We start from the raw sequence: 21,694 nt of genomic DNA, 5'->3' as shown, positions 1-21,694 counted from the left end.
AACGAAGAGCTACATCATTTTGTCGCATGTCACCTTGAAGAAGCCCTACAGCTCTATTCATCTCAGCCAATGGTAAGTGATGGCGTTCCATGTTAAAGCACAATATTTCCAGTTTAATTGCTGAGCAAGAACTGCATAGAATGTACAAACTCGACACTTTCAGATTATTCATTTTAGCCGAAAACCTACAGTTTGTACATAAATTGATAAAAGATTAGTTACCGTTTTTGCAGGCTTTGTTCAACTCATAGAAATCTACAGGGTGGTCGAGTGTACCAATTTAATCGAAATTAAACGACCTCATGCATTTATTTTTATGATATTCAGAATGTTATAAAAATATCCCTAGACTTTTCCGATGTATATATATATATATGGAATAGGAGTGAATTAAGAATGAATAAAAGATAAAAGAAATACCTTTATCCGATTAATGACATATTAATGCCCATAAACTGAAAATCCGAATCAGTTTAACAATGAAATGAAAAAACTAGATGAACTTTGCAACAACAAGAACGAATTTCTAGAGGTGTATTTATTTCTTTTGCTGGTAACAGGCCAATGCGGGTATTTTCTGGGCAAGGTTTGACATTGAAGTCTCGTATTCATTAAATTTATGAAATTTGAATCATGTTTCGTTCGAATCGACAGCGCGAAATATTGGAAAAATAAAAAAAATTTGGAAAAAAAAGTCGAAGTCACAGTAGAGTCCAAATTTTGAGCAAGGGTATAAAATTGGAAATCAAGCAACTTTTTTCTTTGGCTCTTTTCGAAACTTCCAAAAAAAACTGATTTTATGAGGATTTTCGAGAAAAATGTCAAATTCGACAGGTTTAGAGTAGCACATGAATGAAGGAAAGAGACTCTTTTCCATTCATTTTTCAAGCACAAACTAACTGCAAAGTCCAATTTCATTATTTCTATTAATAAAAAAAACTTCCATACGTCGCGAACTTTATTTGTGGCACTATGTAAAAGATTAGGAATCCAAAAAACTTCAAGAAACGTTGACTCCTCCACAAAAATAATAGGTATCTTTCAACGGGATTGAATTGTGCCAAAAAATGTTCTTAACTTTTTTACAAAACTTTTTCCTCTTACGCATTTTTTCAAAATGAAAACTGCTCGATAACCGCGAGTAATCGGAACCTATGTTATATGAACTTCTTGGTTGACCTTGAATGACCTTCCCTATCACTCTTTGAGTTTAACCCATGACACTCTGTATATCTAATCACAAGTCTAAACGTAAACCGAGTTTCAATGATAAAGTGGATAATCCTCCATGTCAATTCCAAGTTTCAACTCGCTCAGACTTGAAAATTGCGTGAGTTCTACTGGTGAATACAGTCAAACTTGAACCTCAAAAAAAGCAAATGTTATTTGTTACGCGACAACTGGAACGAATTTGACATCAATAAAAAACAAACAACTATTGTTACATAATTATGCACGTTTTTTCATGGTTATCGTATGAAACCCATTAAAAAATAATATCGATGAAAAACAGAATAATAATTATAGGTGCAAATTCATAAATAATCATGTTCACTATATAGTGGCGTCAAGGAATACTTAGAACAAACTTCGAAAGTCCTCAGTCCGATTCTGATTATTTTTTTCAATGTATTTTTTTTATAATGAGACAAACAAGGCCCACCCAACTTGATTTAATACGACCCATCGCTGTTTGTGAAGGTTGTGAATGTTTGTGAGCACTTCGGTGCTCATCTTCGAGGATAAAATCTCCGGAACGGAATTTCGCAAACCATCATCAAACAGTGCGTTCATTAAAACTATCATTGCCAAATACCTGGTTGATTATTCGGGCTGTTTCAGCAGCGCTTTGGGTCAATTTGATTTCGTAGAGAAAAATTGGTTGTTTCTAGGTAGAATAATTGGAAGCACCTCTTTTTCTAGTTCTAAAATGAATTGCTTTTGTGTTCCTAACGAAATCACCTCAGATACGTTCCATATGAATTTATAAACTCAAATACTGTCATGAAGTGAATGGTGACCAATTTAGACATTTACCGGAATCAATTGAAGTGAGTTTAGAATACATTTTTTTCTTAAAATTATGATGTTTACCGTTTGTCTGTGGCTCCTCAAAACCAATATAAAACTGTCAATTACTCAATAATGGCTGATCCGATCTTCGAAAATAAAAAAATTCATAATAGAGAATTGAAATACCTATTAAATCAGTTATCTATCGCAATAGCCCCTTTTCTATTTAAAAAAAATATCGTTAGCGCCCTCTCTGCAACGAGTGATGCACTATTGTTTTTCTTATCAAAAAGTACTAAAAATAATACCACGATTCGTTTTAGATATGTTTTATTTACGTAATTTCAATGAAGTTAGGAGTTTGTGATTATTGAAAACTCCATTCATTAGAATAAATTCCTAAATTTCCTACTAGGCTGAGAAGTTGCGAAATATAATATATAGTAAAACAAAGGCTAATTGTCGGTCATATGAGAATTGTGAATAAACCTTCTAATTTCCAATTGGAACTCTGTTCTCCTTTCTCGATTTGAGTTTTGTTGGGCTAAAGCTTCGATAACTACGAAAAAATTGAAAAAAAACACGATAATGTCAAAGTTTCTGTCATTTGCCATTTTTACGTCAACCGTCACCTATCTAAGCATGGAACTGAAAACTAAAAATCGAATCGTTTTAATTCAATCGAATGAATCGAATACAATGAATTATTCGATTTTCTGTATTCAATTCGTTCATCAATAGGTTGTAGTTCTAGTTTCTAATGTTGATAATTTCCAAATGGCATTAAGGTTAAGAAATCCAAAAATTTCGGAGAATTGTTAATCAGAAAGTACTGCTGGCGGTTTTGTGGAAATAATTTTTTCAAAACTTTGAGATGTGTTTTATCTGAAAGTAGGAGAAAGCAACCAACATACTTTATCTGGTACCAATAATATATCCACACAATGGCATTCAACTATGCAAACATCCATTCCAACAATACGAAACGGCATAATGCGGTACCTCCACCTTCTAGTGGTGTTAGTAAACAGGGCTACTCAACAATGAACGCAATCAGTCAGAATGCCCTCTCTGCAGCTTGGGGTGGTACAAGCAGGAAGAGAGCTGCTACGGAAGATGAGTAAGTCGAGAGTGGGCTGAAAGCAAAAGAGTCCCTAACATCAACTGAGCATATTTCAGGTACTTTGATGATGATGAAGAAGAAGCCGTTCCCGACTTGGCTTACATCCCCGCTCCGGGAAGTCCGACTAGGATTGAAATGGAAAGGAAGAAGCAAATTGAAGAGGAAGAAGATGACCCACTGGATGCGTACATGGCAGGCATTGAAAGACAGGTAATCACTTTGTTTATTGGTGATATTGAGATAGTTTCTTTGCAAAATATTTGTTCAAAAGTATATGCTTTTATTTGCAGTTAGCTCTTTTACCTAATATGAGCTATGATTATAAACACGTTCACTGCCCCATTAATGTCAAGAGCGCTCCAGCAAAAAATTGTAGTGCTATAGACTGAGATACAAATTGTCTTATGCACCAACACAGTCCATAAGACCAACATCAGTTTTATAGCCTTGTACACTGCAAGTCTTTTTTAAGTATAAGTACAGAAAAAGACTGAGGCTAGAGTGTATGAAAAATTTACACCACAGACTTGAGACATTACTCATTTATTTGATAACTATATATGGTTGATCTACCATCTAGAATCTCCTTTTGACAATGGCTGCTCATACGGTTGCTGGGAACAAATATTTAATGTTTTGAAATTTGAATTGAAGTCAGACAATCTTCCAGATGGAGAAACAAACGCAAGCACCGCAGCAATCAGGAGTACGTAATGACTTGGAAGAAGAGGACGTAGAGGAGTCCTACTACCGATACATGGAAGAAAACCCCAATGCAGGACTTCTTCCAGTAGACGAAGAATTCCCTGATCTGGAATACGACTCAGATGGCAATCCCATAGCACCAGATAAAAAGAAAATCATTGATCCTCTCCCTCCTATCGATCATTCAGAAATAACTTACGAACCATTCGCGAAAGTGTTTTACGAAGAACATCCCGAAATTAAAGCGTTAGCAGTTGATCAAGTGACCGAATTGAGGAAAATTATAGACATTACGGTATCGGGTAATTCACCGCCCAAACCTGTATCTTCGTTTGCTCATTTTGGGTTTGACGATAAGCTGCTAAAGGCAATCATCAAAGCGGAGTATAGTTCCCCAACACCGATCCAAGCGCAGGCCATTCCTTGTGCTCTCATGGGCAGGGATGTGCTGGGAATTGCACAAACAGGTACGATAATAATTCTTTATTTTACTTTCATATTTGTTTATCAACGGATTCAAGAAACACCTTTGTCAATGTGTATATTCATTTATAAACACAGAATCTCAGAAATTTATGTTGGACTCTTTCCAATGTGATACAGTGATTTGTATAAAATGGTGACCAAATAATTGAGCCATATTCTAAGAGGGAGACTATTAAGGCAAGATACACCAAATTAATTGATAATAATTGTTTGCAGTTTCGAACTTAAAGCCCAATAGCTTTGTTGTATTGACAGCATTATGATTTATGTGACCTACAAATCGTAATTGCTCGTCAAAGATGACTTGTAGATCCTTCATTTTTTTTTATTAGGTATATTGTATATTATATTTAATAATAACATAGCTGAATACGAGCTATCTATTAATACCTCATAGTTTCCTTGGTGAAGTGAAAATATCTACCTATTCCAGTTAAGCCCAAGTATATTACGAGCTGTAATAAACACAGACTGTACTGTTTCCTTGGCAGATTGACTAGTGATCTCGGACTTGCACAATAAATCATGTAACTGCACTGCTTCTGCTAGACAGTGGTTCAAAAAAGTCCATGTGTTTAAGAATTCATCTGACTTATCCTGAATCATGTACAGTTCTGTAGCTTTATAAACTCCAGCGATTCCTATCCTCCTCAGATACCAGTTGAAGTCAACTGATCTATCACCAGCATAATAACAAATGTAATCTACCATGGTCAAGAGTGTTGCTAAATAATTTGGTACATTTAGTGGCAATGACATAATTGCTATAGCTTGTGGCCATTTGCTAATATAGGGTTGTATCATTTTCAAGCGGGCCTGAATGGCTTTCTCTGCAAACTCTCCTGGTAGTATAGGATTTTCTTTACATTCCTCCTGAATCTTTTTCAAGATGTCTAATAATTTTGAATTTGAACTAGTTTGAAAATAGTGTACTAGATCTGCTCCACCTCTGGTAAACATTCCGTGGCTGATTGCGGGGTAACCAATACATTCGGCACCATTGCTTATAGCTTCTTTGGACCATTCTAGCTCAGGTACAAAAGGAAGAGATGATGGTAATATTTTATTTCTAATTCCATCTTCATATGTTGGTTCATTACATTCTTTGATGCTGGAGGAATCTGTAGAGCTCAAACGAGTTACTTGCCATACTATTAGCTTGGAGTTACTTCGCAAATTGAATCTTCTCAACATTATTGAAGCGGCAAAAGCTATGAATACCATGTATACCTGGTTCTATGACGAAATTACTGAAGTTTAAAATTTATTACATTTTATATCTCACAATCAGTAGGCAATAATAGCCATCTTCCTCTTGAAGATGATCACTTGGTGATCGAAACATGTGTCGAGGTGTAAAAATAACGATTTGGTATTGGGAAAAACTCCAGAAATATTCAATAGCCATATAGCCAATTGAAGTGACACATGTTAGTGGATTACCACTCATGGAGTATGATTAGGTTAGGTTAGGTCATAAGGCAGTGGGTCCATTCAACCCCCACCGCTACCTGCAAGAGTTTATTGTGGGTCATATGGTCCAAGCTTTTTAAATCATGTTGTAACATCGTCTAATGATTTTATTGGTCTGAAAATTTCAAGACCATCTGCAAACATTAGAAAATTCTAATTTTCAAAACATTCTGTAATGTCATCAACAAAGTTGTTGAACAGGAGAGGTGTACAGTAAGACCCTTGAGTTACTTCAGACGCTATATGAATGATAGTTAATCCTAGCACTTCCTACCCCAACTTGCTGAGATCGTCCAGTCAAGAAGCTTTAAATCCATGATAGAGACAGATCTGTGAAACCAAATAATATCATGTCTTGAAATAATATGTTGTGATCCAAAGGATCAAATGCCTTGGAGAAATCTGTATAGACTGCTTCCAGTTGGCTTTTTTTCCCCAGAACCTTCATAATATTTTGCTCAAACACCAATAGATCAGTAACTGTAGGTGGACTTTTTCATATTAAATCCATGTTGATTTTTTATGAAATGTTCTTTACAATAAAATGTCAACTGATCAGTTGTCAAGCTATCCAGTAGTTTAGGTAGGGAAGCCTGTTATTTGTGTTATTCATGTTTATAGGTAGTGGTAAAACTGCAGCATTTCTATGGCCGATGATAAAACATATAGCAGCTCAAAAACCAGTTGAAGAAGGAGAAGGTCCAATCGGTCTTATTTTGGCTCCTACTAGAGAATTGGCAATCCAGATATATACCGAGGCTAAGAAATTTGCAAAAGTGTATGATTTGAAAGTTATTTGTGCTTATGGAGGAGGATCAAAATGGGAACAAAGTTTGGTGAGTATAATATTTTATTTTATCCAAACAAGAGGAAAAATTGAATATTAATATAAATGCAACATTTCTAACTTGGTGAGCGGGGTACAGACTTGATCATTATGATGAGCAACAGACAGAACAACGTTTTTAACCCTAATATAACTATCTTCGTATCTCTCATGGTGTCCAAGACTCTCATTATCGTCAACACTCTGTATACCAGAAATTCATATTAAGTACATTAGTGGAAAATAAGATATCTACAAAATTCCTGTGAATTAATACCGATGAGTGTCTGAAATTTGAGGAGCATATAGGCATTATAAATAAGAAACTTTCCTCCGGGTGTTTTGCATTCAGAACAGAATCAAAGGAACTAGGATTTCACCCAGCAAAAAATGTTTATTATGCCCTCATAGACTCTCACTTAAGGTATGATATAGCATTTTGGGGTGTATGCAGTAAACAGCTGTTCAATCTGTTTTCATATTACAAAAACTTGCGGTACGGGATCTCTGTGGAGCAAAATGGAATGATCCTTGTAAGCCACTGTGTTTGATGCATGAAATTTTAACTGTGACTTCATTGTTTATTCTTGAATCAACATGCCTTATACACAAGAATGAATTATTAAAGAATGATTAAATTTCATGTTATTCACATGTGTTAGAAACACATTTCACACAAATTTTCAAACAATTTAGATTGATTTTATTGATTTTCATGTCTTTGTAGGCTCTGAAAGAAGGAGGCGAAATAGTCGTAGCAACACCCGGAAGAATAATCGACCACATTAAAGGCGGAGCTACAAATCTACAGAAAGTCACATTCCTTGTTCTTGATGAGGCAGACAGAATGTTCGAACTCGGTTTTGAACCGCAAGTTCGATCTGTTTGTAATCACGTTCGTCCAGATAGGCAGACACTCTTGTTTTCGGCGACGTTCAGAAAAAGGTACCGTTTCACGATTAATTTCAATGGTTCAGTCTAAATATATTGTTGTGTTTCAGGATTGAGAAGTTAGCGAAGGATGCTCTAACAGATCCCATCAAAATCTCTCAGGGAACCACAGGACAAGCCAACGAGGACGTTACTCAACATGTGCTGTTGTTGCCTAGTCAGGAGTACAAAAGGATTTGGCTATTCAAGAAGCTTGTCGAGCTTTTGTCTGCTGGCTCAGTCTTAGTGTTTGTTACTAAAAAATTGGACGCTGAAATGGTGAGTTCAGATTTTTACGAGCGTTTATTTAACTTCCGATGTTTGAATGCATGGTTGTTGCGGTTAAATCTAGCAACTAAATTTTGAAGCAGTCAGCCTCAACTGGTTGAAATTAAACTTTGCATAAACGTCCAGTTGAGATGACAATGCATGGTTAAACCATTATATTTTTATAATCTTTGGATTTATATGAACAAAAATGAAAACACATGTCGAGGTTTTAAAATAACTGTTTGGTGTTGGGGAAAAACTTCAGTAATATTGATTACTACACCAAAGGTTCCAAACAACGCATCACAAATAATAATGTTCATTAAAAAATGCTACAATTATTTGTAAAAAAAACAATTACATGTAATAAAATGACGTCACACAATGATATTTCAAAACTTATATATATATATATATATATATATATATATATATATATATACATATATATATACATATATATATATATATCCAACTATCAATAGAGCTTCCGTACATTTACAATTTTCTATCAATCGGGCGTCCGGTTTCAATGAGGCGTCCATATATGGACGCCGAATTGTTTCACCATGCCAGGCAGTTCAGAGGTTCCCTATCTTCCATCTGACAAAATTTCAGATGGGCGCCTATTTATCAATTTCATTGTCAAAATTATATGTATTGGCGTATATTCTAGTTGAGTCTTTTTTATTTTGGTGGCGCTCGGGAGGTACGCGTATACTTGTGCCGTATATTTTTCATACATGTGAGCGATTATGAGGCGTCCATATAACTGACAACAATGCAATAGTTTTTGCGAGAGGGAAGTCTCAATGATTTGTTAGAAATATCGTTGATTTGGTATGTTTGTAGGTCGGCGCCGGTTTCATACACAGGGTGACAATTTGAAAACTTACAAGGTCTATCTCTGAGCAACCAAATAAAATATAAGAAATCGCTGAAAACAACTTTCATAATACAAAGGGAGAAACAAATGATGTGATGACTAACTTGTTTTTTCTCTCACACCCTTGCCCCCAGCCACCACAACTTCATATTTTTGAAAGGCAACCACCTACTTGTGATACATTATCTGAAAGCTCTTAAGATATGCTCTTCAATGGTACTCTTCAAAGCTACATTCGATGCAGTAAGTTTTGGTTCATCAAATAAAAGAATTCATTCAGAATAAATTTTATTTTCTATTATTAATTTAGTAAATTTTCAAAAACATGATTTTTACCATCGTAGCATTAATATTAAGACTTGAATATTTTACGCCTCTTCTATTTTTTTTTATTCGTCTCGATAATAGATAGGGATAGATAGGGAAGGAGAGTGGCACCTTGTTTTAGAGGTCTTTCGAATACCTTTACTACTCTGTCAACAGAAAATTTTTGTGACGATTAGTTTTCGAGATAATTTGAAGTTTTAAAGGTATTTGCATTGAGTTCAACTCTTTTTAAAATAAATCAAATTGTTTTTAAGGTGCAAGTTACGTTCAGAACTCTCATAAAAAAAATAAATTTTTGCTTTTTATGACAACCTGCTAATACGTGTCCATTTGATGTCGAATTATTTGTTTATTACGAGGAGATTTCTCCGGGGGATGGGGTTGGTTACCACCATTACATTTTAGGTAAATTGAGTGGCACCTACTTATGAAGGTTGAATTGCCTCTTCAAGAAGTTGTTAATAAGAATCACCGGTTGAATTTCCATCAATGAAAAATGAACCTATAATATGATTGCCTAATATTCCGGCCCAGATATTCAACTTTTGGGGATGTTGGGTATGTATTTCTGCGTATTGTCTTGGGTTTTCATCCGACCAATAACGGCAATTGTAACGGTTCACGCAACCATTTGAATAAAATGAGCTTTCGTCCGAATAACAGATGTTATAAAGCAGTTCGGGATTTTGCATTAATATTTCACTCATGCCCTCACAAAACTCCTGTCTTCGGTCAAAATCATCCTCATTGAGTTCACGAACAAGTTTAATTTTGTAAGGATGGTATTTGTGGTTTTTAAGGATTTTCCATGCGATCATATGGCTTATTCCTGCCATTGCGGATAAACCTCTGGTACTTAACCTGGGATTGGCGATGACTTGACCAAACACTACAATCGCATTATCGTCATTCACTACCCTTCTCTGAACATCACTTTTTTCATTTAAAACCGAACCTGTCTCCCTGAATTTTGTGACCAAATCCAGAACGTGATTTCTGCTTAGGTGTTTACCAGGTTTTTGCTCGTTAAATAAAATTGATGTTTTATTAGCATTTTGGTCGTTGCCAAAAAATGAAGCAATAACTGAAACCCTTTCGGCAGTAGTGAAAGAAATGTTTAAACAAATAACAATACACGACCCGTTTCAACAAAACAATCGAACGTTGTTATTTAACAAAAAATTGATAAGAAGAACTGCTTAAAAATTTTTTTATTTAGGCATACAAGTTACCGAGTGGTCTGTCTAATGTATTATCAACATGGCAATTTTAACTTCAAATTATCTCGAAAACTAATCGTTACAAAAATTTTCTTTTAACAGAGTTGTGAAGGTATTCGAAAGACCTTTAAAACAAGGTGCCACTCGACCTACTTTCCCCATCTAAATAAAGGTCGTCGGACGCACCTCTCTGAGGGGGTGCGTACTACAAAAAATCTGATTAGTCTGAAAGGTGTCCCCCTTCAATTAGAAATCGACGTGTCCGAGCTTTTTTGAAAATCTTACTTTTTATATTCAAAAACGGCTCTGTTAGGTTTTCGTTGTTACACACTGTATATAGAAGAAAATGTAAATGGCGAAATGTATGATCACATGCTAGAAAGATCTATCGAACCTCGGATAGTTCATGAATTAGAGAATCACAGAGACATACACGGCAATTTATCTTTGAAAGAAAATGTATTACATTTTCAACAGAATGGGGAACCTTATTATTTTGTAGTTCCAGTTATTCAATGGTTAGATAATAATTATGCTGATCAATGTATTGGAAGAAGAGATTCTACTGAATGGCCTCTCACATCCCTGGACCTATCTCCTCTAGATTTTTTCCTCTGGGCCACTTACTTAAAATAGGTTGTTTTAAAGACGACGCAATCTGATTCAATAAAGCCACTGAAGGAAAGAATAATCCAAGAATGCTGAGCTATTTTCAGAGAAACATTTGCCAATGTTTCGGAATGACTTTCGGAAATGAAAATTGCGAAAGTTATAAACAATTTAGTGAAAAATAAAAAATGGGTCCAGTTTTTTGGAAATATCTCAAAAACTAATTGGAATTTTCAAAATCGAAAAAAAAAAATTCGAAAAGAGGAAGAAATTTCCTATCGAAAAGTCCTGACTACCGGAACTGTAGGACCAATATTTATAATTTTCCCGGAGCTCTGAAATAGAGCTCTAAATCGGGTGTTTAGCCGCGTGTAGGCCGTGCGTGTTTAGGTTAATTTTACAAAAAAAAATTTATAGCATATAAAATATATAAATTGAGGAATGAAAAAATTCAGTCATATACTCAAAAGATAAATTAACAGTAATCTGTCGGTGAAAAATTTTTAATGCAATTATTAGATTTATTATGCTATTGTTAATTAACAATTTTTTATCGCTCGATTATCATTATTGCAAGTGTGATATTTTTCAAACTAAAAGTGTGGAATTTTTTCCTTTCGTAGAGTTATGATTATAACGGTTAGGAATAGATTCATTTTCGAAATATTGAAAAATTATTATTTTTCAATTATTTATTAACAATTTACTGCATTTTTTAATGAAAAAGTTTAATAAATAATCGAAAAAATTTTTTTATTCATCATTATTACTGATATGTTTTTTTTAAATCAGAAGCTACATAAAAATATTTTTTTTATTTCATCACTTATTGTTTAAAACTTTGTTATAAATTCGATAAAAAATGGAGTGAATAAAAAAATGCATGGTTTTTTTCATTCATCAATTGCAACTGGAACAAAAACGAAATGAAAACATTCATTTGTTTATAACAAATTGTTTATTCAATACACAATGGAGAATTTTAAAAATTAAATTGTTTTTGTTCCGAATTAAAAACAAGATGAATAATTATTTTAAAAAATTGGTTTCTTAATATTATTAATTGGTGGTAAAAAAATTGTTACTCAACAAATGCGTTTTTTTGCATTGTAAAAATTTCTTCAAGAGACAATTGAAAAAAATCATGATTTTTATCAAAAATTAAGATCCAAAAAAAATTCAATCATGTTATAAACGATGCATTTGTTCATAATAAATTTTTAAACAATGAGTGATAAAAATTTTAAAGAAATATGTTCATCTAACTTCTGATTTGTTGATGATCGAGCGATAGAAAATTGTTAATTAACAATAGCGTAATAAATCGAATAACTGCAATAAACATTTTTTACCGACAGATTATTGTTCATTTATCATTTGAGTATATGCCTGAATTCTTTCATTCCTTAATTTATATATTTTAAATGCTGAAATTTTTTTTAGTAAAAATGGCCCAAACAGGCACGGCTCACGCGCGGCCAGACAGCCGATTTCGAGCTCATTTTCAGGGCTTCGGGAAAATTATATATATTGGTCCTACAGTTCCGGGAGTTGAAACTTTTTTATAGGAAATTTTTTCCTATTTTCGAATTTTCGATTTTGAAAATCTCAATTAGTTTTAGAAATATTTTCAAAAAATTAAATCCATTCTTTATTATTCTCTAAATTGTTTATAACTTTTGCTATTTTCATTTTCGGAAGTCGTCCGTTTTCAAAAACTTTCTAGACGCTATTCCGAATCGAATGACACCTCAACCATAATTTTCGGAGACTGCTGAAGAAAGTTCGGAAAAAAGCACTTCTTGATCAGATTAGTCAAGTTCAAACATAGCTTAACAATCTTTCAACAGCTACAGATTGGGGATGAGAAAAAACAGAGACTCTGTTTTTGCCCATGAAAACACCATAATCATTGGCAGGTTTAGAATTACTGAAACTAGTTCATTGTAGTTGCATAGTAGGTATCTAACTGCAGTAAAACTTAAAGCAGTAGAAAAACAGTGATGAGTGCATCCGATGTTGTTGGGATGATGACAATTTCAACTTCGAGTACGGCATGATTGTTGATCAACAAAATACTAACCATCCAGTATATCGAAAACTGATTCAGGCATTCTACGTATCAAACTCAGATACTAACTCTGACGGTTAAGAATGCGTTAATAATAAATTGTTTTGGTAATAAATGATAAAATTAATTATGAAAAATGTTTCTGTCAATTTGTAGAGAAATGTCAATTATGATTTTCAAAATAGAAAACATTCTCCGAATAATCATTTGAACATTCGAGATATATAAAAAAACGTTCATAAACAATTAAAAATCGTATTTTTTTCTGAATATCATATTATGAAGATAAAAATTTTTTGAATTCCCATACGGTCATACACAATTTATAAACAAATTGCGCTAAAACAGTTTGTTCAACTTACCGAATGTCTTTATTTGATACAGAAACAGGATATAATGATAAATATATAGAAAAATTAAAACAATATGTTATGTTACTAAAAAAAATCATAATGAACAAAATATAATGTTTTTGAACTTTTATAATGTGATCTTGTGGAGCACATTGATAAAAAGAGATTCACGTTCATTACAAGACCAAACACGACTATGATACGATATTTCATCATGGAATCCTAGTGCCTATCTTCCGGCTCCATCATCAGATCAGCTCCAGAGTACCTACCATATTGTCATCAAAATCACATAAAACTGCCAATTTTCATAACGCTACGATCTTTAAAAGATGGTTAAATTAGTTTTCTTAGATTTGACTACATAGTTACATACATACATACAGGTCGACCTAATAAAAGCGTATTAAAAACGAAAAACTCTAGAAAAAATTAAAAAATATTTAGGTCAGTCCTTAAAGAAATATTGAAAAATGCATGACTCGAAAAATCGTATACCATACACGGAAATGAATCTTGACAGGTCTTGATGCCTTCTAGATGGCTATCCTGTGTAGTGTGTATCAGCCAAATGGAATAAATATGACACTGAGTAAATATGACTGTGCTCAACAAAACACTCAGGCACGTCCAATTTTCAACAACCAAATTTTTCAATGCTCAATAACTCAGTTAACGGGAACAACAACTCGACCACGAACTCGGGCTTTGCAACCGTTACCACATCGCCTCTGATAATGTATACCGCAGTAGTAGACGAAACGTCAGGCATAAAAACCTGCAAACCACGCAAACGCTGAAAACAGATTTTACACTGTCATCTACGGCCGTGAATATTTACATTCTTTGGTAATTCATATTATTTATCCTATCGTCTGTCATTTTGGCGTCTTCAACTAGTTTGAATACTTTGAATTCTTGCTGTTTTCTAATGGAAATATACAATGAACTTTTTGTAATTAAAGTTGAACTTTCAATAATCACACCATGCATGTGTCGGTTTCACTTCTCCTATCATTATATTCGGCTCGCCTAAATATCATACAGTGTTAAAATGGAAATATGCCAACCAAGACAAAAATTATCGAATGATATTGAAAATTTCGTTATGGAATAAACTTTTCATGATCAGTCAATATCACTTGGTACCTATGTAAAAATGAAATACATACCGGCTACCTGAAATCCATACGCAATTTGTCGTTGGCACAACGCTTGTTGAAAAACAGATGTGAAGAAATTAAAACCCACTTGCTGTCTACATTTAATGCGGTAAATATTGGCAACGTTGTAAGGATTCCCAATAATCTATTTCATGTATGAAAATATACTTATTGGACTCCCTATTATCAATCAGATGTCTGATGATGGTGTATACTGAGGAGTTCTTATGAATGTTTGACGGACGGACGCTCTACTATCGAATCAATAGTGAACTCAATTTTTTTATGGTGGTAAAAATGTCATGCCAGCCTACAGAAATCAGTTTTCTAGTACTTACCATGAAATATATTCGGTAAATTCTTCAAATTATGATGGACGCCCTATCAGCGCATTCAATGTATGGATGCCATATTGATATCGGGATGTATATATATATATATACATATATATATATACATATATATATATATATATATATATATATATATATATATATATATATATATATATATATATATATATATAATTCTACATAAATAAACTGGTGCTTAAGAACATATTGTAAATTATGTGTATATTTTTTTCACTATCGATATTTACTTGCCCCTCTTAAATACTTTGTATATGGTTATATGTATATACAATGTGCGTGCAGATGTGAGCCTGTATTCGTAAGGGTGTAATTATTTTTATGACTTCCTTACTACTTTTGTAATATTTCTAAATATTTCAAATAAGTTTTATCAACTCCTCCCTATGATAATGATGATAATTTCTAAATCATCAAGCAAGTTTTCCCATTAACCAGCTGTTGTCTCTCCGTGTTACCTTTCAGTAAGTGATTCCTAGCAACTTCATTACTGTTATTAATAAAATAATTTTTGTTTTGCAATTAGCTAGTTTTTTATGTTTTTACCAGTTAATAATAAAAAAATAGATAGATAGATAGATAGATAGATAGATCTTTATTTAAAAATAGGTAACCCTAATATACATATATATCCCAATTAAATCAACGGTGTATATATACAACATTAGACAAACACAAAAAAAAGAAATACAATGCAACAATAATATACGAAAATCACAATTTTAAAAATAGAATTAATAGAATTAGTAGAATTACAAAAATTACAAGAATTGCTTTCAGTACGATATCTATTTCATCTTAATAAGTTCTTTCAATTGTTTTTTAAACAAATACAACGATGATGATGTTTTAATGAAGTCTGGTAGTTTATTAAATTCTTGGAAACCTTTGAAAAATAAAGAGCTCATAGTAATGCGATAAGCAGTGCTGCTAATGTGAATGTCATTTTTACCCCGAGTGTTATAAGTGTGAATGTCTCTATTCAATATTATAAATGTATGAAAGTAAACAGGAGTCAGGTTATTCAATATTTTATATACAAAAATCATTGTGAAATAATACAATCTTTTTTCGACTGAGAACCAATTAAGCGTTGCTAACATAGATCTTATGGGGGTGAGACGATTAGTGCTCAGAATTATTCTCATGCCACGATTTTGAAGTTTTTGTAGCATATTCAGCTTAGTAAGATCAAACAAAAACAGGGCTGATGAGCAATAATCAAAATGCAGCTGAATAATTGAGTTATATACCGTGATTTTTGTTTCGGTTGATAATTCCTGGGCTATACGAGAGAAAAAATAAAGTTTTTTTGAAATTTTTTTATGAATATAATTGAAATGGGTATTGAAGTTCAGAAAGTTATCCAACTGGAAGCCCAAATACTTGATATTCGATACAATTTTAATTTGTTCATTATTGATGTTTAGGTTAAGGCTATTAATATTAATGGTATCATATCTGTATTTACTTGTGAATATCATAGCCTGACTTTTAGACACATTCAATTTCAATTTATTCAAACTCAAACACTTGCTAATTGATTGTAAAACATTATTCATTTTTTGAATAGCCGTATCTAGGTAGACGTCACTACAAGCAATTAAGGTATCATCAGCAAAGAGGTTAATGAATTCGCATTCCACAAAGAGGTTAATATCATTAATGTATAATAGAAACAATAATGGGCCCAAAACACTTCCCTGTGTTACTGAAGGTTCCTACTACAAAAAAAAATCATTTCAGGTAGCAAAAGATATCAAGTTGAAAGAATTTGACTGTCTATTATTACACGGAGACATGGAGCAGGCGGATCGTAATAAAGTAATAACAGCCTTCAAGAAAAAGGAGTGTTCTCTATTGGTAAGCATCTTCTACAAACTCTTGTTTAATTATAACCAGTATTGTCCTAAGAACCAAACCTTGTGATACTCCTTCACAAAAAACTTCTCTCTCTTCTTGGATTTCCTATATCGAGCATGTTTAGGTGGCTACCGATGTTGCTGCCCGCGGTTTGGACATCCCTCACGTCAGAACAGTTGTTAATTATGATTTAGCGAGAGATATCGATACTCACACCCACAGAATCGGTAGGACTGGAAGGGCTGGCACCCAGGGTACTGCTTATACGTTACTCACTGTCAAAGATAAGGAGTTTGCCGGTCACATCGTAAGGAATTTGGAGGCTGCTCATCAAGAAGTGCCACAGGACGTTTTGGATTTGGCGCTGCAGAGTTCTTGGTTCAAAAAACAAAGGTATTCACTAACTTATGTATTTGGTAGTGATAACTCTTTATTCATACATATTACATAATAGCATTGGTTAGGATTTAAAAAACTGAGGATGATTTCATTCAATTTTCATTTTGATCTGTATAACTTTAATTTATTCTATAATTGATATTCATCAGTTTTTTTATGTCATTTGAAATATATTTTCCAAACTAAATTAAAAGAGTCAGATTGTGACCTTTCCTCCTCAGCTAAGGATTTCATTGACATATTTTAAAGGAATATTTTTTTAACGTATTCCAAAAACACTTTATTGTGAGATTTTCACTAAATTGTTTTACAAAAACGCAACACGTGTTTCGCCATACAATGGCTTCATCTGGCGTGTCTTTCAACTAATTCTACACATTCAATACTAAATATATATATAGTTTATGGAGTACCTGAAATCAAAGTACCTGTAAACGAAGTACCTGAATTTTAAGTAGCTGATATTTTACCTGAGTTTCTAACGACTTAAATTACCTGCACTTATGTTCCATTTTCACATTTGAAAAAATATATTCAGTAACGGAGAGTTATTGAGTTCTAATTGATCATTCAGTAAATTACCCGAATTCCTGAATCTATTGATTTCTAAACATTCTAGAAGATTAAGTTTCAAACTCTTCTCTTCTAAATGTAACACCTCGTACTCATGATCGAACTCATGTCCTTCTGCTAAAAGATGGTTTGCAAATGTGGAATTGGTCTTTCTATTTACAAAACTACTCCTATGTTCTTTAATTCGTTGGAAAAATGTTCTTCCTGTTTGGCCAATATACAGTTTTGGACAAGAGCCACAAGTCAGCTTATATACTCCTGATCTATCCGACACCAAAGTTTTGTCCTCATTGTTTTTAATAAATTTACTTAGGTTATTATTCGTTCTATAAACTACGTTTACGCCTTCTTTCTTCAAAAAAACGGGCAATATTCCTGTTTGGTTCCCCCACATATGTCAATGTCTTATAACTAACGTTATCACATCTTGAATATGGGTAGACCAGATCCATGGCTTGCTTTTGTCGTTTTTTGGAAAGAATGGAGCTTACAATATCTACCTTATAACCGTTATTAATCGCGACTTGTTTGATCAAATTCAGCTCTTTCTGGAAATCCCTATCAGACAGTGGAATATTCAATAATCTGTGAAGCATACTATTGAATGCAGCAACTTTATGCTGGTACGGGTGTGTGGAGGAATTATGTATGATAATGTCCGTGTACGATGGTTTGTGGAAAATTGCAAACTCATGTTTATTGTTGTTTTTCGTAATGGTTAAGTCCAGGTAATTTATTGAATTATTTACCTCCCTCTCAGTGGTGAATTTTATTGACGGGTGGATGGAATTGGCATATTCAATGAACTTGCCTAATTGCCTATCTGTACCAGTAAAACATACTAAGATATTATCTACGTATCTGTACCAGTACAAAAAATTGTTGGCTAACTGATTATTATGGATTTCATACTCTATGTTATCCATGAAAATTTCCGCCAGTAAGGGACTCGAAGGATTCCCCATTATTAGTCTTTCATTGCATGAAAAGAATTCTCCGTCAAACTGGAAATAATATTGAGACACACAAATGGTGAGTAAATCAACAATCTCCTGTTTTATCAGTGGATTCACGTGGTTTTTGTCTTAAGAGACACTCCACTAGTCCAATTGTTTCAGTTGGCGGGATACTGGGAAATAAATTTTGGACATCGAACGATATTAATTTTGAGTTATCTGGGAGGATTACGTCTTTAATATTATCCACTAATTGATAAGAATTATTTATACTAAATTTAGGCTTGAAATTGGTATTTTTTTCTACAGGTACCGAAAGAAAGATCAAAATCCCAATGTGGGAGGATTGGGACTTGGATTCAAAGAGAAGGCATCCGTGCCTTCAAATTCATCAGGTTCCGCACCATCTCAAAAATCCCAGGTTTCTAGAGGACCAGCGACTGACAGATTATCAGCGATGAAAGAAGCGTTTAAGACTCAGTATCAGAATCAGGTAGGTTCGGTTTATCTGCTATGATAGAAGATCTGGAATCTACGTATATAATAATAACACTGAAAAGTTTTGAATTCATTGAAACTATTCCCCAAACTCAGGCTGAAAGCGAATGAATGTGATGTATTCCTCCTTGAACATCAAAGTTGGACAATATTCGCCGTGGAGTTTTCAGCTTTGGGTGAGATGAACATCATCCGAAAAGAGGAGATAAAAGAGATGAAATATCAACGTTTCCTCTTCAAACTTTACTCATACCACTCTGAAGTTCATTTGAAGAGTATTTGAAACGTTTGTCATGAGTAATATCAAAAATCCATTATTTAAGAATGCCTAAATTCCCTGTTCTGACTGCACGAGTGAGTAGTATAATATTTCAAGGTCATAACTACTTCAAATTTTCTCTAAGAATTTAAATCAATCATAGTACATACATAGTACAATCATAGTACATAGTACCTAAATATCTGATGTCAATATCAATTTAAAAGGGTCCTACATTCAGCAAGTATTTTTTTATGGAGTGGAGATCATTGATTAATATTTATTTTTTACAAAATTTACACTGTAATAATGAGTTTATACATTAGTGTCAAACCTTGTTTCAATATTTTCCATATCTCTGTCAAGTATTTGTTCCAAATCAAACCAACTTTCAGTTTAATCTACGAATCAGTGAAATCAACCTTCACTTTCGATATTTAAGATTGTTAATATATATTTCGAATAGTTGTGGTCCTAAAACTGTACCCTGTAGTACTCCATGTTCAAATATTTTGGTTTACTCAAATTTTCACCTATTTTAACATAAAGTAAAAAGATTTGTCAATTTTCATAACCCCAAATCTATTTCCATTCAATGAAAATAATAGTGTAGTTTATATTTTTATCTACTTTTCAGTTTACTGCTAGTTCAGACCAACCTCCCCCACCGGTTTCAAGGAAGAAAACACGATGGGAGTAGATTTTCCGTATTTAATTCCTAAATTACTGGTAGGTTCTAAAAATTACTGAAAGAGTATGGATTTAGATGTTTCTGTTGTTATTGTTGTTGTTTCCGGCTGATTTGAAGCTGGTTTTTTTCAGTCTTGTATATCCATTGAGTTTTTTTATTGAATCCTCGTCAAATAAAATTGTCAGCGAGATTTTTTTTGTTTTTTATCAATTGGAAAGTTTGTCACTATAAGAAATGTAATTATACATTCAATAGAATTTATTCACAGTAAAGCAGATTTGTTTTATTTTTCAAATTATTACCAACTGAAGTTAGAGCAGATATCACAGGATTGCATGAAACATTCATCTACAGGGTGAGAAGAGGATCTTTGCATTGGTGTAAAATCAGACCACAATGACGAATGCTCGACTATACAGTGTATTATCTGAAACTTGGATCTGATTGATAGAAATCCTAAGGGTTCCTTGTTGTTGGTGAGCTCATCATTTTCGTCCTGCGTAGTGGTGCCCAACGTGGTGCCTGACTCCCCACTTGAAATTTGCGTTTTTGTCAGTCTTAATGAATGTATGAACTGGTCCTGTTACACCATGTCCTCCGTGGTCCCGTCTGTTTCGAAGGTTCTCGCTTTGACCTGGAGAAGTGACAATAATAAGCGGAAGTGGTTTTATTCTTTTCAACAACTAATTACAAGACTTCTTCATAGTAATTTTTTTGTCACTTGAACATTCTGAGTGATTCGAGTTGGTTCTTGAAATATTTTCATCAACTATTTTTAAAAAAACTCACAAAAAAACAATTCAAAAGGAAAGTTTTATTGCTAGTAATATAAATAGAAATAATTGGATTGGGACACATCGAAGGTGACTCCAATAGTGTAGTTGGTAAATAAGCTTGTCGATAGTATGAGCATTTGAAAAATCTGAGGGTTTTGAATATCACATCAAATATTGCTAAATAATCAATTTATTGGAGCGGTTTGTTTCAAATTATTGAAATAGTATTTTCTGTTATAAACTATTATATTGTTATCAATATTTTAAATATTTCACACATTTTTATTTAAGCGAATTAGTTGAATTTTCTTTTCTTCTTTTCCATATCGTTTTTTCCCTAGTATAAACATTGAATGTTTCTTGGAAAATAAATTGATACTATCATCATTTGTTTGCAAATCCAAACTTTCAGAAGCAATTCAAATAACTTATATTATTGGAAAAACAAAAATGTATATCAACTTTTCAATAAATCACAATTCAAAACTGAATCTATAACACTAAAGATGTCATCATATGTAGTAAAAACTATTCTTAAAAATATTTAAATCCAGTTTTTGTCCAATTTGAATATAATTTTAAAAATTGCACTTGAACATAAATAAATTAGTACGTGAGCCGTTCAAAAAATTAGGTGAATATTCAAATTTCGCGGGCGACGTACTGGTTTCATTTTGCCATTTATTCTGTTTCAAGGTCGACAATTATTCAAACCTGAAATGAATACTTTCATGAAGGTTTTGGTGATGCAGTACTTCGTCATTCACTCAGTTCCCATTCACTTGCAAACAACTATACAATGATAATCGAACACGTTCATTATATTCGAACGCACCCCCCTAAGGATTCTGTG

The 21,694-nt window shown here is 33.2% G+C and overlaps 2 protein-coding genes across 2 annotated transcripts; one reads left to right on the top strand and one right to left on the bottom strand.

The window, feature by feature from the left end:
* The first annotated feature begins 2,683 nt into the window (after window positions 1-2,683).
* Window positions 2,684-20,255, top strand: LOC111517414 (ATP-dependent RNA helicase DDX42). Its single transcript, XM_023173568.2, has 10 exons — window positions 2,684-3,133; window positions 3,193-3,346; window positions 3,807-4,308; window positions 6,422-6,636; window positions 7,354-7,571; window positions 7,628-7,835; window positions 16,573-16,689; window positions 16,814-17,082; window positions 18,927-19,110; window positions 20,012-20,255. The coding sequence occupies exons 1-10, from the start codon at window positions 2,958-2,960 to the stop codon at window positions 20,072-20,074; spliced, it is 2,106 nt and encodes a 701-aa protein (XP_023029336.2). The 5' UTR covers window positions 2,684-2,957; the 3' UTR covers window positions 20,075-20,255.
* On the bottom strand, window positions 4,727-5,629 carry LOC111517415 (ubiquinone biosynthesis protein COQ9, mitochondrial-like). The gene has a single exon (XM_074181793.1). The coding sequence runs from the start codon at window positions 5,549-5,551 to the stop codon at window positions 4,748-4,750; it is 804 nt and encodes a 267-aa protein (XP_074037894.1). The 5' UTR covers window positions 5,552-5,629; the 3' UTR covers window positions 4,727-4,747.
* Window positions 20,256-21,694: the final 1,439 nt, after the last annotated feature.

This window comes from Leptinotarsa decemlineata, unplaced genomic scaffold, assembly GCF_025532065.1.
Source record: "Leptinotarsa decemlineata unplaced genomic scaffold, Ldec_3_MD MMD2_P_RNA_scaffold_2, whole genome shotgun sequence".
NCBI classification, from domain to species: domain Eukaryota; kingdom Metazoa; phylum Arthropoda; class Insecta; order Coleoptera; family Chrysomelidae; genus Leptinotarsa; species Leptinotarsa decemlineata.
This window is presented reverse-complemented; position numbering and strand designations above follow the sequence as displayed.

What these genes read in the sequence shown, in the direction of transcription:
- LOC111517415 (XM_074181793.1), bottom strand. Translation starts at nt 5,551, where the DNA reads ATGGTATTCATAGCTTTTGCCGCTTCAATAATGTTGAGAAGATTCAAT.
- LOC111517414 (XM_023173568.2), top strand. Translation starts at nt 2,958, where the DNA reads ATGGCATTCAACTATGCAAACATCCATTCCAACAATACGAAACGGCAT. An exon ending in AGAGCTGCTACGGAAGATGA is followed by an intron (nt 3,134 to 3,192) that starts GTAAGTCGAGAG and finishes AGCATATTTCAG; the next exon opens with GTACTTTGATGATGATGAAG. An exon ending in AGACTCAGTATCAGAATCAG is followed by an intron (nt 19,111 to 20,011) that starts GTAGGTTCGGTT and finishes TCTACTTTTCAG; the next exon opens with TTTACTGCTAGTTCAGACCA.